This window comes from Strix aluco, chromosome Z, assembly GCF_031877795.1.
Source record: "Strix aluco isolate bStrAlu1 chromosome Z, bStrAlu1.hap1, whole genome shotgun sequence".
NCBI lineage: Eukaryota > Metazoa > Chordata > Aves > Strigiformes > Strigidae > Strix > Strix aluco.
The window spans coordinates 66,304,328-66,323,334 of record NC_133971.1 but is presented as its reverse complement, the minus strand read 5'-3'; the positions used below and the strand labels follow the sequence as shown (position 1 = coordinate 66,323,334).

Sequence of the window (19,007 nt, the reverse complement as noted above, 5' to 3'; positions counted from 1 at the left end):
CCGTTATTTTATGTTCTGTTCAACAAATCTGATTACGGTTAAATGCATCAAAGACCAATGACTGAGGAAAATATGGAACAGTTGCAAATGACACATCCTGATGTTTATTGTTATGAATGCAGCTGGTTAAAAGCAGTTCTAGAAAAGCATTGATATGAACCTTGGTGTAGGACCATGAGTAATTGCATGCAGACTGACAGAACTGCAACAACAATTTGGCACAAAATGGCTCTGAAAATCTCGGAGAAATATTCCATAGAACATCCCCCAAGTGCTCTTAACTGTATCATTAGACAACGTTAAAATAAATAAAACACCATATTGCTTCATAGCAGGTGAGATACTCAAAAGCACTGAACCAAATTAAGCCATTCAGACAATTCTGAAAACTTCATCCAGAAATTTAGTAAAACTAGTAGGAATGTGAGTTAATTCAATAATATTGAAAACACAAATGCTTTCACAGATTAAAGGCTAAAATGAAATGTGTTATATAAAGTCACACATTAATTTCTGCATGAAACTGAGAATTTCTAGGCAATTTAGTAAGTTGAACTTGCGTTTAGACAGTTGAGTGGTAATCAGCTGATGGTAACAGACCTACCCGTATTATAACTTTTCAATATCCAACTCATTGAAGTGCAGAAGAACTCACTATCCACTTGAGCTCAGCAGGAGCAGGAGAAAAAGCTGCTTATGTCTATGGACCATGAGATAACCTTTCAGGAAACCTGTGGGGACCAAGCCTCACTCACCCATGAGGTACTGTGGAGAAAAGCATGGCTTTGCAAAGAACTGAAAGAGCTGAGTCTAACCACTTGAAGGAGGATTTGCCAGATCATAACTTTCGTAAAGAAAAGTCAGCCTTTATAAAAGCATTTCTGTTACAAATCACTCTCCTGTGGAAGCAGAATTCTAATACTGCTATTAATCACAAGCACTGCAGCCATCATAACACGTCACTTAATAACAGAGACAGTAAGTGATTAACACATCTTTTGCTAAAAATATTGTTCTTTTAGAACTATTTCAACATCACTAGAAAGTACTTTAAAAATTGTCCTACTAGTACTCACTTTGCAACAATATTCAAACTGTTGACTTCAAAGAAAGGACTCAAATTGCTACGATATGACAGTATCTTCTCCTGAGAAAAGGAATGGAGAGACCACTGTGACAGCAAAATTATTTTCTGAGATCAAAACTACTAGTTAAAGGCAGTGATCTACACAGTCTTATGTGACAGTATTTAAAGTTATTAGATTTTTTTTTAAGTAGACATTCACAGAAGCTACTTAATCAGTGCTTGTTAGAAAAACAGAGGCAGCTCAATAATCAGCCTATATATCAAAGTTATGAAACAGAAATCCATCAGCATAGACTAGTATTTTTTCCTCCTATTAACATAATTATTTCCTACTCAGTAAAAATGAAAATGGCATGTTAGCATTTCAAAAACACAAGAAAATGACCCTCTAGGCTTTATATGACTATCAAAACAAGCACCAGTATTTTATTTGCAAATTATCGTGCATGAAATGATCAACTCAGCAAGTTTACCAGTCAACAAAGTCTGTGCTCTACCAGTTATAATCAATTTACATGTAATGATATGTCTAAATATGAATTTAAATGAGTTCTTGTCATTTCATGTTGATCAGCTGCTTCATCATCATAGATATGGACAGTGACCATAGTTAATGTTGCAGAAACAGCAGAGCATGCACAAGTTTCGTGAGCCAATGGTAACGAAACACAAAGAAATTTGTTTTCATACAAAAAGACAGTCTCTGACTACTAAACCACATTTATTTTCCAGTCAAGTTAACAAATACTTTCTAAGATGTTATTTCCAGGCATTTGCTGTATATGCCACGTCCACAGCAAATTCGCAGTATGAATCACAACAGTTTTCTCACCTTGTAACCTATTGGATTTCTCTTTCAATGTATGAAAAGAACCCTGAGGCTGCCACAGAATAAAGAACATTTCAGTATCATCCCTGTTGTGTATAAATATACATTATTAGGACCTGCAAAAGGAATATTCTGGAGATTAAGAGAATTCTAGTTTCTTTAACAGCGCTTTAGTTGAATCCCTGCATGACAATCTTTAATACAGTCAGAAAAAAATTAAAATAACTGGGGCACGCGAAATAAAGTTCCTTCATAGCAGACAGTGTTGATCAGATGATAGGTTGGAAGAATGCAAGACAAAGTCAGGTTTAACATACAAGAATGAACAATTAAAGGCTGGCCTTGAAAATGTCTTCATTTAATGCAATTAAATGAATACAATGGCAATGACTTCATCAAAAGGATGCCATTATGTGCTAAAGTTAATTTCATTTTACTTAAAATAGTGTCAGATAAATAAAGCTTAACATTTTCCAAACAATAATCCTTTTCATTTCCTTAGCTTTATTTATAATGTACATATTCAGGTAGAATACAGAAATATAATTTTTACTGATATACAGAACTATTTTAATGCATATTTGGTACAATTTATCATTTTTGGTGTTCAGTAGTCACTTTTGTTTTGATAAAATGGTACAGCAGATTTATTCTTAACATCACATATAGGTTTTGTCTATATAAAGAATATACAGAGCTTTTTCAATTGTGGAATGGTACGTTTCATATATATGAAATTTTAAAAATGCTGCATGAACCTTTGACCTTGCCAATACACTGATCAACCTTCAGAAACGGTAATGAGCATGAGTTGAAGCACATTTCTATCTGGGCCCAGTACAAGTATGGACACATTCAAAATGTTGTAACGTCAGTATGATTTGCTTTTACTTCGGTGGTTGTGATATTCCAGGTGCAGATGCAAAGAGCACCTTAATGGTCCTCATAGCAGTACTTTTATCCCACTGTATTTTAAAGGCATCCTTTTACTCTCCTTTGTAGCGAGGAGGTCTCTTCTCCTTAAATGCAAGAAGACCTTCAATTCTATCTTTTGTTGGAATAGTCTGCAATGAGCAGAGCAACAATTTATTATTGACACCAAAAACAATACCAAGAAAAATATTTTCATACAAATCCTAGTTCTTCAATGCATCCAACATGCAACACATAATACAACAGAAAAATGAAAACTAAAATGTCTAGGCAGATATGGGAAAGTACCGGACACTTCAAAGGCACGATATAAGGCTGAGAAACAGTTTGGGAGAAAAAGGAGTACCCTTTCTCCAAACAGATGACTGTGACAAACTCTTTAGGGGTGGCTTTTGAGTTTTTGGTGGGTTTGTTTTGGGGGTTTTTTGGAGGGTGGATAGGTTATTAATCAGACCATCGTATGTTTTAGATAAGCATCTAATGCCGATCCTTCTGTTTCCATGATTGAAAGGTTGTCTCAAAGACCAAGAACACACAAACTCAAATACATCATTTCCGTGTTTCGATGGCAAAGAGGTTTGCCTCGATTTTCTGTTGGTTAGCACATATGCCATTAGTGGCCCAAATTACTGAAGTGCCCTTCACGTTATTTCATGTTAAACCAAAACAAAGCAAAAGCAAGGCAGTTCTTGGAATAGATGAATGGCAGTGTATGACCAGCTAGGTATATGGCTGGTAGTGCTCCACTACCTTTCCCCCTAACAGTCTTGGCAGGGAGATGTTTTTGTCCTTCCTTAAATTCCTTACAAAAACAGAGTAAGTAGAAGGAAGGCCTAACTACAATGCCAAAATATTTGTAGAAGAAACATAGAGCAATTTCTAGAAGAATTTCTGCACGTTTCATAACAGGCACCAACAAAGCCTGTTTTCTGGGTTTTTTGTGTAATCATAGCTACATACCTGAGCGTAACAAGCTTCTTCAATTGCTAAACCTGTTACTAAGTCGACCTGAGGAAAAGAATATGATGGTTTTTAAAAGCATATTTTTGTATATTTATTATATATTATTTCCTGACAGGTAACTTAAATACTGTGTTTCTATATGCCACATACTAAAACACATCTACAAAGTTCTTCTACTTACTTTAACATAAAAATGCTACACTGCCATGTGGCAAGAGTGGTTAGTATTTCTGTAAGTTTCCTTATTTGGCTATACAATGAGCATGTAATATACTGACAAAACAATGTATGTTCTTCACCACAAATCACTGGGACTAAAAACCGTTAGCTACTTGCATATTTGTAATAATTTCATTTACTACAGAGAAGAAGATTTAATGTACTGCATTATTTAAAAATTGTTCTGAAAGAAGTTATCTTCAAAATGTTATATAAGAACATGATGCCATGCCACAAAACAAACATAAATTGAGGTTTAAAGGGATTTAAAATTTAAAAAAGAGGCCAATGGCCATCCTGCATCATCACCTAGTTTTTAATAATATTTTTTTCTGTGTGAGCTGGACTGAACAGCTGAAAAGGTTGAATTTTCCTCTCACTACTGCTCTGCCTGTCTTAAGCATCGGCTGCTGCAGAACTTACCAGCTCTCCACATGGTCACTGAAAGGACTGTGGCTATGCAGCACAAGCAATTTGTCAAGGGGAGATAAACTATATGATAGATTACCAAAGGAAGTCATGAAATCTCTGCCATGGAAGGTTCACAACAACAGCCTGAATGAACATTTGCCTCGATTGGTTTTGATACAGCAGATCTTGTCGTGGGGCCTCAAGACTGAACTAGGTGATCATTCAGAGTCCTTCTAACCCTATTGTCCCTAATTCTATAAACATCATGATTTTGACCTTTCAGTCCACTATACCTGGTAGCTAGGTAATGTAGCTTGTAGCATTTTGAACCTTGGGTACCACTGAAATAAATATTGAATTCCATCATTACTTGCTGTGGAAACCTAACAGACATACTCTTTGCACAACAGCATCTGAGTTTGGTTCTTAGGCCAAAACTTACTGGCGGTACCCTTTGCTGAAGCCAATCATATCACTGGCTGCTTTTGAGACTTCAAGAAAAAAAGGACCATTCTTAAATTTGTCTTCTTGGATTCAGATGTTGTATGTAGTGTGATGCCTTTTCCCTTGTCCCAGGCTGAGCTATAAGGTGTCCTGGTGCAAAGCTTATGCATGTGCTTAACTTTAAATACGAATAGTCCTGCTGAGCTCAGCAAGATGATTCACAAGCCTAAAGTAAAACACATGTCCAGACATGTTCAGGGCTGGATTTTAATGAGCTTTAGACTAGGTCAATAGGGCTCATGAAGGAGTGGCAATCAGAGTCAAATATTAAATCAGACTCCAGATATAATTTTAACACTAACCTCTATTAAACTATTAAAAATAAATAACATGTCTTTTGGCCTTTAACTTTATTAGTTGCTAAACACTGAGAGCACTGACAGACTTGACAGAGTATGACTTTGAGGGTTTTTTCCGACCAGCATTTGAAATACAACTTGTTCACAGCAGTTTATGTTTACTTTCTAGTATTAATAATTAGCAGAGTGCATTACTCCTGGACAGACATGAGGTTACTAAGACTCATTATGGAAATCAGCATCAACTCTAGCCTCAAGAGTCTGAGACATAAAAAATTTGCATTTCATCTTTTAACAAGCTTTGATGAAATAGATTTTGAAAAACTATACACTGAGAAACTAAAAACAGTTGTAGAAAAAAACCACCGCAGTAGACCTGCTGCCAGCCTGGCTTCTGCTTACTCTTATGGAAAGTACAGGTCCTTACCTCCATTCCCTGATTGATCGCCAGTTTTGCAACTCTCATTGCTACTGGTCCCTAAAATGTAAGAAAAAGCTTATTTACATATTATCAAAATCTACAAGATTATGCAGTGAAGAGCCTGCACATTGATGTTCTTATACTGGGAACTTCTATACTTTGGACATTTATTAAATTTATAGTAAATAGGTTAAACACCCTAAATTACATTACACGGTAGACATTTGCTTTCAAACAGATAGTTTCAATAAGGAGAAAAAGTTAAAAGTATACTGTTTTCAGAAGAATCTAACTAAAGCAATGTGTCTCGTTTATGTTTCAAAGGTGTTGAGCATGTCCACTTTTGTCCAGTTTGCTCTATTCCCTTCAAAATGGCCACCTTAAGAGACATGATTATAAGCCTTCCCAAGGTCAATGTTATGTCTCTATTATAACACAATGGAGACACATGAAAAGATGTGATAATGAAATAAAATGAACTGATATGGCTTCAAGCCTAAAATATGCTACTGCAAAGCCTGCACTGGTCAAGTGATGACACTCTTCCCTGAGTGACTGACAAGGGGACCCTCCTCCAACGTGCCACAGAGCAGCTAGACATCTTTGGGAATCTCCTTAGTCCTGTGCCTACCCACCAGCATCGGCTTCTGAATGTTCAGACATTGCTTTAGAGAAGCGGCCTGCTGCTTTGGAAAAAGCCAAATGCTTTTGAGCTAGTTCCAATGCAAAGTTGTAACTATAAATCAACCTTCCAGAATCACTGTATGTTACAATTTTTGCTGAATTTTTCATGTCTGTCTTTCTGTGAGGGTGTTCAGGACACAAATAACCAATGTTAAAAGCTATATTTAATCTGTAACATTTTCCATTTTCAATGAAAAATTTTAACTGTTACACTCATGATCCAATAAAGTGGTTTACTAGTTATTTTCTTCTTCTGCCTCCTACGAATTTTCTACCTAGGACCCTTCACTTGAAAAGCAGGTTTATCAAAAGCTCCAAACTCACATTCCTACTCTGAACAAACAGCTTGCAGCCCACGGCAACAGGGGAACAGGTAGCAATCAGCTAACACAAAGACTCCTGTAAGTGTCATACTTAAACTTTTTACTAAAATTTCCAAGTTCTAAAGCACAGGAATTCAGCAAATTCATTTCAAATCTTTTATGAAAGAGACAGGATGTCACTTAGAATGAATGATTATAAGAGCATGATTCTTTCATCAAGCTTATACACAAAGGACAGAAAGCAAACTTTCCACGAGTAAATGGGTTTACTTTAATACTGAAATTACATTCAGCTTTATGTTTTCAAAATAGGAGTTACACTACAATACATCCACTTTCATATGGACCTTTTAGCCTCACTTCTGAAGTGTTCAACAGCAACAGAATAAGCTATTGAGATAACTGCTTTACTAAAAAAACCCCCATACACCATTTTTTTTTTGTTTAAAACTTGAAAGATAAAATGTGCTATAAAAACACAGACCGTATCATGACGATATGAGGATTGACAGTTTTTTTGCTTCACTATGAAATAATTACCACACAACACCAGTCAATACACAAGACAGAAAACTTCTGATTGCTCTCCACATAACTAGAATGGCTTTTTAATACAGAACTTCATGACAGTTTTTCTTAATACAGCCAGTTCTTTTTCAGTTTTAATGTTTGGTGAAAACAAAAATAATAATTTGTTTTACCTGAGGTAAAAATTCTCTTGCCAGAGCTAATGCTCTTCTGTATGCAGCATCCCCTGCTTCATTCTGTTCTACCACATGGCTAATCAATCCTATTGATTTTGCTTCCTCACCATCTACAATGCGTGCAGAGAAGATCAGTTCTTTTGCCAAAGACACTCCAATTGTGCGAGGTAATCTCTGTGTCCCGCCTAAAGTTTGGAAAAAGAAAAAACGCTGGTATTAGTTTCCCATACATTTATACCACAAATGTAGATGCCTTGTTCAGTTCAAATATTTTCATTTTTAATTCCATAAACAATTATATGAACGTACAGAAATTAAACTATCATATAAAGGCATTCCTAAACGCCTTCTTCAGTTTTGAAACTACATCTAAAATGAAATCAATCGCTCTGTTTCTTAGAAAGACATGTAAATAACTGAAAGGAGGTAATATTAATAGAGATTCTGTTTGATTACAGACAAGTTATCTTAATCATATCAGCCAAAAGCTGAAGGAAAACTACTTGCCAGTAATTACCATATCCAAAAACTTTGCTTCTTTTTAACAATCTGTATATTTTTATGATATTAATCACCACAATATGAGCATTTTTGAAGAACTATACTCAAAAGGAATACATACTCTAACAAGACTGTAGTCCATGCTAAAACTTCCATACATTAGGGACAATATTTATATGTAAACTAAACTAAAACGATTAGACAAGGCCTGAAAAGCCACGGTTTTGTCTTTTCTTTCTTCCATATTAAAGTTGAAATCTTAAAGCTTGATCATAAAAACTAGGGAAGGACAATAGCAGGTGTGGATCAACAGAGAAAGGTGCCTAACTTTAGTTAGCTTTTCCTACTGTTAAAAAACTTCTTTGGCAGATCAGCATTTTCAGAAGGTCAGTACGCAGTAACTACATTAACCTGACATGTGAAGGTTGCTTAGCTGGACTAACAATTAACTTTCCAGAACTGACAAACAGCAAGAATGTGGGAGTAATCATTATCAGAACTGAAGAAGTAGACTTAAATCACAGTAGCAGATGTTTGTTTGAATTAAAACAGTGGAAATAGCCTTTATCCAGGAAAAAGGATTTTGAAAATATACACGGTCTAACATTTTGACACAAATCTGAAAGAAATATTCAATTTATATAGGCAGTCTGTAAGCAAAAATTTCATTCCAAATAGCTAGTTCTGCAAGAGCATGCTAATATATTCAAATATAAGTATAAATGCAAGAGGAATATTTATAGGTGGTGTTCAAAGGGAGGTGGTACATCACTGGATAAATGTGTGTTCAACTAATATAAAATAGATTAATTTCCACTAGATAATGGTGGACTAAGCCAGTATTTTATTGAAGCCATTCAGTTATGTTTCCTGAAAGTACTTTAAATAAATCTCTGAGACAAATAAACTGACTGGGAACAAATAAAAAGTTTTTGTGATTCAATGATTCAGCTTTCAACTATTGTTTTTTATGAATCACAAGCTTCAGTACTACTGTATTTCTTTCCATAAAAACAGACCTGGCTTTGAACACATTACATCATACAAAAATGCAGAAGGTTTGGGGGATTTCTACTTTACACCTTTCTAGAATACTACAAAATCATGATCTATAACAAAAACTGAGATATATCTTCTAGGCTGAAACTGGAGGAATTAAAAAAAAATGCTTACACTCATAACAGCTAAAATAAAATTTGTAAAACAACAGTAGTAAATACAAACAATGTGATATTCTCTATGGTCCTACCACTCTGAGAGGATTTCAGCAAGACAGTCCTAATGGTCAATGGCAACAGGCAACAGCATGAGAAACTCCTGTTCAATAAATTTTTTTTTATTCAATAATTGTACAGCTCAGCCAGTGATAGTGCTAGGGGGAAAATTTTGCTAACAGCATAATTTAGAGAAAGCCCCTACTCTAGGGCATTTTTATGAAAGACACGGAGGGGAAACTAAACCAAAACCCCTGGTAAAATATTACAAACCCTGAAGCCTGAGCTTCTGATTAACCTTGGCTGCCTCACTGGTGAGATTCACAGAGAATGACTAAAGCTGTAGCTATCAACTTTTATATCAGAACTCACATAATAATGTGAGCTGTGTTTTCAAGAAATTTGTTGCTTCTGATACTGAGCTGTACCACCATCACCATTTACTGGCTTTTTTGTTTTAAATACTGAACATGTCTTTTAACTTCTCACCCAAAGCAGCTGTCACACCCTAATCAACATCCATCTTTTAAGTGTACATCCACATTTTACATCAGAACATAGCAAATGTCTACCCTGATTCTCTTTAAGAATAGTTTAGTCATAAATTATCCCTTTTGCCATCATAACAGGAATCTAGAAAAGCATCAGGTTTGGCTTTTTATTAAAGAAAACTCTTTGTCCAAATCATAAGACCTGAAACCATATGAGGCTCAATTTACTGACACCGCATCTTCTGCTTCTTCTTTGCTTGCTATGCCTATTATTTTTTCTAGTTAATTATCTCCCCTTCCTTTACTGTTTTATGTCTTCTGTTACTGCTTTTACCAGGAAATGTTGAAAACAAAATTTAATTGAGCAACAATATTTCATAACTTTGACCAAACAATGGATATGTTTAAGCATGAAATAGTGTTTATAGACGAAAAAATGTGTTCTTGCCAGGGTCTTACACAATAAGGAGTAAAGAGCAAAAAAAGCAGTCTATAGTCTATGTTGTTTGGCTGCCTCCTACACTGCAAAGCCATTAAGCAGAGGAGCATATTCTTTGATTAATATTCACAGAATGGAAGCCAACAGTTCAGTACATCAATCATATATATCCAGTAGTAGGAATAAGATATATGCATACACAAAAACAGTAAGACCCAATTAATCAAATGCTAACAATACACCAAAATACATCCAACACACCAAAGTTATATCCATTTATGAAGAAAAGACAGAGCATACGCTGCAGATAGATGTTCTGTTTTGGTAATACACAAAGGACATATAATGCCTGCCAACTACAATCAGAGCTAAAGGAAGTAACACCCAGTCTTCAAAGACATTACTTAACCAAAGCATTTCATCTAAACATAGAGCAGAATTTGATGGAAGAATAGTTGTTTCATCTTCACAAATTTAATGACATGTTATTTCAAGGACTAGTGATCTGGTATTACTCATTGTGTTGATAGAAGTATTTCACTTACAGTTGCAATGTAAATGCATTCTTATCTGAGATGGTATACATTCAATGTTGTAATAATTGTAAACAGCAGTTTTAGCTGACACTAGTTCATGTGAAAAGATACAGTAAATATAAGACTGCTAAGTTCTGGTACGAAAATTGTTAAACTGTATTTTTTTTCTTTAACAAATAGTTGACTTTGTATGATTATTTATTTACTGTCACTAATTCATCAATTACAAAATATGTACACAACTGGTTTGGATTAAAGGAATTACGTGATAAATTCCCAAGAGTATATCCAACAAGATGAAGCAACTAGCTTACTGGAAATAGATTCATCATTCTGGCAGAGAATATCTACAGTCAGTCGTTTCTCATAGCTGAAGGCTCTGTCAAAACATATTGGAAAAAATCCTGTTCTGACAAAAAATCCAAACTTTAATTCAGTAATAATCCTGTTTATTAAGTCAAGTAAAAAAGAGTCTTTCCATCCTACCCTTTCTATCATGAGCTTTGTTTGATTTGCGTTTTATTGATTTAACTGACAGGCTTCTAGATTTCTTTTTTTAAAGACTACTGTGCTTTTCTAATGTTTTATTAATAATCAATGGTGAAACCAAAGTCTGTCAACCACAAACTTTCTAATTATTCAAGTCAATCAAGAAATGGCTCAAATGTATCCTTGTGATTCTTTTGCAGAAAGCTATAAGGAGTAGATTTTTCTCCTTTTCATTGAAACTCATAGAAATATGGAACGCAGAAACCTGCTGTTCATAACACCAAATGCTTAAGAATATGAGCTCATAAATAAACTAACATGGATAAAAATTATTATTTTAATGTAATAGTTTTCAGTCATGTAAGTCATATTTTAAAAGTCTGTGTAACAAACATACTTTCTACTTTCAAAGTACCTGCCATCCATTGCTAAGTTAAGCAATTTTCAAAATATTAATCATTCTAAAAGCCTAAACACTCTACCAAGACAATATTTAACACTAAGTTTCCAACAGATTATTTACCAGATTAGTCCTTGATCCTGAAAAATTGTACATGTTTCAGCTAACTTAAATCCAGGTATAAATCTTTATGAGCTCAGACATCCCAAATCCTTTCACAGAAGAAAACATGAAAAGCCCTTCACTGGCACAAAATGAATAATCAACTAACAACCAAAACCAGCTTAGACCAGAAAGACAGCAATGAAGATGCAAGTGACAGGGTGAAAACAGGATGGAGAAGAAAACAACAAAACATTATCTCTGCAAGGAGAAAAAAGCACTGAGCTGACAAAGAGCAAGCAGTAAGCAAGGCCGCTCTCATGTCTGGCCATATAGGTCATTGTTTGGAAGATGACTGGAGACCTGAGCAAAACCTGAGACAGTGGCCTGAGGCTGACTAAGAGGTTGCCCCAGGGTCTGCGATGACTTAGAAGAGGAGTTGTTTGAGCAAGATTTTGTAGTAGGTTGCCAAAAGGGCTCATGGAAGTCTGGCTTGTCAGTCAAGCCAAAGAAAGCCCTGAAGGAATGTCAGACACAACCCTACCTGAGGTCGAAGAGGCAGGATGATCTGTGACCTATGCCAGCCTGGTAATGGCAAACCCCAGCTCCAAAACCATCAACTTAATTTGCAAATCAGTCCTTAATTTTCACAATCTGTTTTATTCATCCGCGTCTGTGGACTGGTTTATTTAAAAACCTATCTGAGAAATGCCTAGAATATACCAAACCACCATGCGTGGGTGGCTTGAAGGTGGCAGCTTGAATCAGAAGAATGTAGTACTTGGCTTGAAGATGTATGAACACTTACGATGCATAAGAGATAGTGTAAATACACTTTCAGAATTCACTAGCAGTTAAATAATCACAGCTTTTATACAGAAAGATGAAATTGTCGGGTAATTTAGAAAAACTAATTTATTTTCAAAATAAGTAATCCTCTTGTAGATTGAGAAAGATAGAAGATGGTTTCCCAGCAGACGGCTGCATACATGAAATGAATGGAACCGAAAAATGAATCTGGAACCAGATTTTTATAAAATGGACTCCACTTCAAAAGAGATTCTGCATCTGGTGTAACGAGCTTACTCCACATTTCCCTCAAAAGTGTGGTACAACCAACTGCACAGACTCCACTGTCAGACTAAACACCACTGCTTGACAAGCACAGATGTGCATTACCACTCGTGGACTCCCAGGACTCCCAGTATTAGCAATGCACACCCTGACAATCTGCCTTTTTTTTTTTTTTTAACTAAAATTATTTGAGGAAGGAAAGAGAAATGCCCAAGGCCCTTAATCTACATATTAACTTTACTTAAATGTAAACAAACACAACAAGCATGAGCACACACAGATATTCGGTAAGGCCACGTGCCTTCCTATTACTCCAGATAGGAACCTGGTCTTATTGTCATTTTGGAATGCAATGACAGAAAGCGAACCTAAACAAAATTCAAAAGTACATACACATTAAAACATAACTCACCTTGCTGCAGATAGAAATTAATGACCCAAGAGAAGGCATTTTCCAGTTTCAAAATTACACCCACACATTTATGAAGTCATTACTCAGCAGTAACAACAGGTAGGAGGTTTAGACTAGTGCTGCTCTGCATGATTATACTTCACAAATCACGCGGGCTTTATGAGTAATATTAGGTAAAAACTTTTATTTAACTTGTATTTTAAATAAATAATTTTACAGTCCATGTTCTTACAGTTTTGGATTGACTATGACAGCTAAAATTCAATTCATGTGAAAATCAGGACAAAAAAAACAGTCCTGAGAAAAACTATCATCATTACTTAGGGCAAATGAAATACAGAAAATTTAATTACCACAGTAGTATCCTATTTTTATTTACATTTTTAATGAGATCACAGTCCCAAATTGGGACAATTACTTTAGTTTTTAATGGACAGAATTGAAATAAAGAAACAACAAGCAAAGCAAAAAATAGACTATTAAATCTGAAGTTTTCACTGCTTATGAGCAAGTGACTTGAATGTTTTCCTTACTTCAGTGCTCTCCTTATGGAAATCTACCATTTTATTCTTCCACACAGCAAAGAAATCCATCACTCTGCTAACCCCCCAAACAAATTCCTATTCGTAACCCTGTTCTTTCTCCCATCCTGGCTATCAAATTAATCTGCTTTCTACTGTTCCAAAGTAATGGGTTTTTAAGAATTTACTTCTGAAATTATTCATCCCTGAAATTCTCTGACTTGAGAAGCACTAAGGAAAGGAGAATTGGTGGGTAACAGAATGGGATCCCAGGGAAAACAGCGAAGCCAATAAGACTGTAGGACACAACCCCACCTGGTTCAGCTGTCAAATCCCAAGGCGGCCAAGTGGTCTCTCTACTGATAAATATATGTAAAATGAACTCGTACATACGAAGCATATTTTTCATCTTGAGTATGATGTCATCCCAGATGAGGCAGCCATACAGTGGATCTAGCCTAGTACCTAGGCTATAACATAATGTCTATAACATTTTACAGTGCTTTGAAAACACAGACTCTAGCAAAAAGCCAGCCAGTTCGTTCAAAGATGGCATGCATTAATCTAACAATTTGCAATGCAAAAAGCAAACTATTCAGTAAATCAGAACTTAATTTTGAGATACCAAGTCTGACACTCAGAAATACACCTAAATTCTTCAGCTTGATCTGTTAGATTTTGTAGTACTATCCAGGAGTGACAGAATGGCATTCTGTTCTTTTTACTCCCCAGACTGATTTTTCTATTTGTTATATTTCAGTAATACTTGGCATACGAAGAAATAATCATTGCTGTTATTAAAAGTTCTGTAAGTCACACGAATAATTGAAATGTTATTTATTCATCACAACGGTAAATATAAACATGCATTCAGTCTATGTTATAGGATATTCTCCATGTGCTTATTTTGATTGCATAGATATTTGCATGCCTAGCCTGAAACAATGAAACATTTTCTTTCAGAGACACAAGCAGTCGTACTGACTTCAGCTTCCAGTTTTCATGCTCAATACCTCCGGACTGGCTATCAAAATAGTAAAATCAGTGAACCGATACCTAAGAAACTGCAGTTTAAGTGATCTGAACATACCAGGTTAGAAGTCTATGACAACGGACTGGGAGAGAAGCTACTTTTCCAAAGCCAGGATCACCCTTTACAGTCTCTGCAGAAAACTTCTTTATTCACTATACAAATATGATTCAGTCACTACTCAGCTATACTGAGAGCTGCAGATACCCTCCAGACTATACAAAAGACTAGGTATTCAAAGACTAAAAGGTTACAAATTCAACATAAACAAAAGCAATCTGAAGATCCAAATAGCTTATTTGTTCATGTCCTTATCAGGAAATCGCATCTCTCTACTACTTTTAACTGACCCTTAGGTTCCATATATTGCTGTTCAGGATCAACTGAGAGAGGGTAGGTAGGAGTAGCGTGTTGGTTTGAGTTACACAACTATTAAAAGGCCAGACAACAGATGGTACATTTAAAATGACTCTTCTTCCCTCGCTGATAAATACTATTTAGCTTAATTCATATTGTTAACATTCTGAGAATCAGAGTTTTTAACAACATTATAGTCCAAATTCATTAAAATTTTTCACTTTAATATGCATATAATTTTGTGTACAGATATATGACAACTTTAAATGCATATGGGACAGATTTTCTACTAGGGCAGTTCCTGTCAAACAGTGGTCCTACCCCAAAAAGTGCAAACTGGTATTTTAACATTCTATTGTTTGGGATTACTCAGATGTTTTTCCTTAACAGAAAACTATAGCTCTTCCATCACCTTCTAGTCAATTTTTAATTCCTCAGAATAACTCAAAAACCAATAACTGATGGGAAATCAACAAAGAAAGACATTTAATAAATTATTATTCTCAGGCTGTAGCTGTCAGGCTGTTACAACACTAAGGAAAGGAACCACATTAGAAAACACCTTTCATATTCCTCTCATCTGCTGCTGGCACATAGCAATACAGAACAGAAGTCATTGTTTATAGCATGCAATGCAAAATGGCTGTATGCAATGGCAAGTCTTTTCCTATCGATGGAGAAGCTAGTGCTAATTAGATTCTTTATCACCTAATCACTCACAGATGAAGTGGCTTTCATGGACCTTTACAGTTTTAAGGATCAAAGAAATTGGATATTAATTTTATTTTCCTTACATCCTACATCCAAATTCCAGGAAGAGACACTTTTGGGGCTATATATGCAGGAGGTAATGAAGAAATTAATCTATATCAGCAGCAAGAGCTAGGATAGTTGCCAGAAACACTGCACTTATTAAAAAAAATTATAAATATCTTCTAATTAATGTAAGTCATCAAGAGTGGTTTATAACGAATACTAAGGATCAACAAGATAAGGAGCACCACTCACTTCTCACTAGCTGGCCTCATCCTGATCTCTAGGCAGGACCATTCTGACGTGAGCAGACCTAGCTGCTGTGAACCCTTTGTGCTTCTAGGTGCAACAACAGCCTGGTTGCTGCTACTAGTTCTGGATCTCTCAAGGCACTCCCACATGCAGATCCTTTGACCCTTCTCTGGCAGCAATTCACCTGCTTGATTAAAGGGTCAGTGCTAATGCTCTCTCAAATCCACAGAAGTTTAGGAACATTTTACCAGAGTCTGAAGACTTCAGAAGCTCTATTTCTGCATAAGTCCTTCAGAGAATACATGGTGTATGAGTAAGAAACTAAAAAAAAAATTAAAATATTTCGTTAATAAAGGACACTTTACTCTTGAATCCGAAGAGAATCATGAAATCTTTAGAAAAAGAGTAGACATGCTGAATGAAACCCCTTCTAGACTCCATTTGTCTGCAAAGCTAGGAATTTGGTGAGCAAGCATAAACCCACATCACCTTCCTGGCCTCAGTCTCTTTTCTCTTTCTTTCTCAGAAAAAATGGTATATTAAACAGAATTCCTATCTCTCTTTCATTTTAAGCCTGAGATGTGTTTCACCCTAAGAACTGGCAGTCTTTTTCCCAGCCAGCCTCAGTTGCAACACTTATTCTTCTTGCAAGTGGACCACTGAAACAGCTCAGAAATTGAAAGCTTTTATCACACCTCTGCTGTTAACCCTAATTAAATGGGGCTGTATCTTACCATGCACATATAATTTAAGACCACAGAGCAAGCTGTAGGAGTTCTGTGGAGATATCCAGTGGAATACCAAAAGCAGGATAAGCCTGCAAATGTCTTAGCATGGCCCTTATGCTTTTTATTTTGCAAAACCTAAATATGATTTGAGACAATCTGCGTTGTTGTCTCAGTCTCTGGTTGCTTGTTGCTTGTTCATGCATCTCTATTTCCTTGGGGTTTTTAAGAGCCTAAAACATAATTTCTGGTGAAACAAAATACTGTAATTAACCTGAAACAAAACATCTTGGTTTTACCACTTGATTTTGCTTGGTAATTTAGTTCAGCCACTGAACTGAACTTTCCATTTTTTCTAATAGTCCTACCTACACCTAAAAATGTCTTATTAAAGAAAATTTATCCTTCTTCTCCAGTCTTCTGCTTGTACTCAAGCCATGTACTATTTCATACCAATGAGAATTTGTGGCAAAGAAACCCCTGTTTTTTTGAACTGATAAAATAAAATACAATCAACAAAAATGAGACCATTAATGTAGTGGTGATCTTATATGCTACTCACACTGTACATGTGGAGTATCCTTGAGCAGCAGCAATTTTAACTGTTCTGCACTGATAATCCCCCAGCCCCAGTAACACATGCATCCTCTCCTTATTGGTTCATAACAGGACTAAGGGCTAGGTGTACACCTGTGAGCTCAAGCTGGTAGGTTCAAATCCCACAGAAAACCTCCCCCTGCTTATTAGACTAAACACAGTCATGATTCCCCACAATATTCTGTGTTAGATCATTTTAGCTCCCTAAATACAAGAGCAATGGTGGTTTCATGCAAACATACTCGATGGGAAGGAGACAACTAATTCCCCTTCAAAGATTACTGGAACATTTTCTGCAAGTATAAACTACATATAGCTGATACTCAAGGCACATAGAAAGGAAGACAAAGTATGGGGAGAAAGAACTCTTTTAAGGAGAAAACACTGGGAAATCAAGTGTAGGGAGTAAGCCTGCAGTTGCAGGGAGCTGGAACAAATGACTATAATTGGAAGCAGAGTTTCCAGTGACCCTGTGCAAACCTCCTGAATTTCTTCCTTTTGTGGCAAGATCATCAGTGTATTTCTTAGAAAGGGGGCAAATGAAGGCTTCCTTTAGATTGGTTCTTTTCTAAAAACACCTACAAAAAAATCTTAGGACCATCTACATTCTGTCAGGCCAATAAATATGTTTTATCATTCTCCGTAATCAAGAAAGCCAAGGAGCTTATGAGGACCTCATAGTCCAAGCTAAAAGGAGAATTTCACTCCATTCATAATGAACTAACAAATAGCCATTCCTTCTGGCAGGTATTAATGATATTGGCATATTGAGCTAAAAGGTCAAAATTAAACTAACTTCCTTCATCCTCTTTTAGTTTGGGTAATTTAAATTTCAGCATAGTCACTCATAGTTCTCGATGGCCAGATGCAAAATAATGTTAAAAATACATCAGGGTAGGCCTCTGAGAGACTGAATTCTGTTTTTTTTTCCTTAAAACACTCATGTCTATGTCAAATACATTGCACTCTGTGTTCCTATTTTCTTTACAGTTTCACAAAACTACTACAGTAAGAATTAGCTGTCAAGAGAAAGCTCAGATTAACTCAGTCATCTGATTAACACTGGTTTCTCAGATCTCAAATTCTTATTAAAATATAAAGATCATTAATAGTATAAAGCTACAAAGGATTAACAGCTTTTAGGGCAATTTTTCCTATAAGCTTGTTTTCAGTTGTGTCTGAGAATCAGGGGAAAGAAAGTCCTTCTTGGTCATAAACTGAAAATACATGATGAAGACTGGAGGTAAAGAAGGAAGGACAGGAATCTACTATTTCTGAAACTCAGAGATTTGTAATAGTTGGCTCACAGAAGTCTCCAGAGCCAGAGAGGTTCTGTGAAATAATTAAGGAAACTACTCCATAAATCATTTTGTCCAACATGTTTTGTGGTGAACTAACTTGTGCAGCTGTTCTTTTAAGGCAGACTACACAACTGCCATTTCATTTGTTGAATTTTCTGGAAATTGAAGAAAAATACCAGACATACAGTGAATTCATTATGAGTTTGGAAGCTATTTTTCTTTCTTACATAATACAGTCATAAATGAATATGAAATGGAAATAATTAGACTCTCTACTATTATTCAGTAATGATGGTTCTCAAAATAGGTAAACTATTCAATTAAAAACTGAATTACACTATTCATACCCATATGAAGCATATATTTTTCATTTGCTTCAAATATTTTGTTGACCATGGGTAGAATGGATTTAGTTTCTTGTATTACCTTGTCCTGA

The 19,007-nt window shown here is 35.7% G+C and overlaps 1 protein-coding gene across 2 annotated transcripts in view; it reads right to left on the bottom strand.

Annotated features, from left to right (window-relative positions):
* Nucleotides 1-2,253: 2,253 nt before the first annotated feature.
* AUH (AU RNA binding methylglutaconyl-CoA hydratase) overlaps nt 2,254-19,007 on the bottom strand; it is a 111,899-nt gene continuing 95,145 nt past the window's right edge. For both annotated transcript variants that reach the window (XM_074812506.1, XM_074812507.1), the window contains 4 exons: nt 7,375-7,562; nt 5,673-5,723; nt 3,810-3,857; nt 2,254-2,980 (listed from right to left, as the gene is read on the bottom strand). In XM_074812506.1, the coding sequence (XP_074668607.1) occupies nt 2,903-2,980; nt 3,810-3,857; nt 5,673-5,723; nt 7,375-7,562 (365 nt within the window). In that variant the 3' untranslated portion in view covers nt 2,254-2,902. The remainder of the gene's footprint in view (nt 2,981-3,809; nt 3,858-5,672; nt 5,724-7,374; nt 7,563-19,007) is intronic.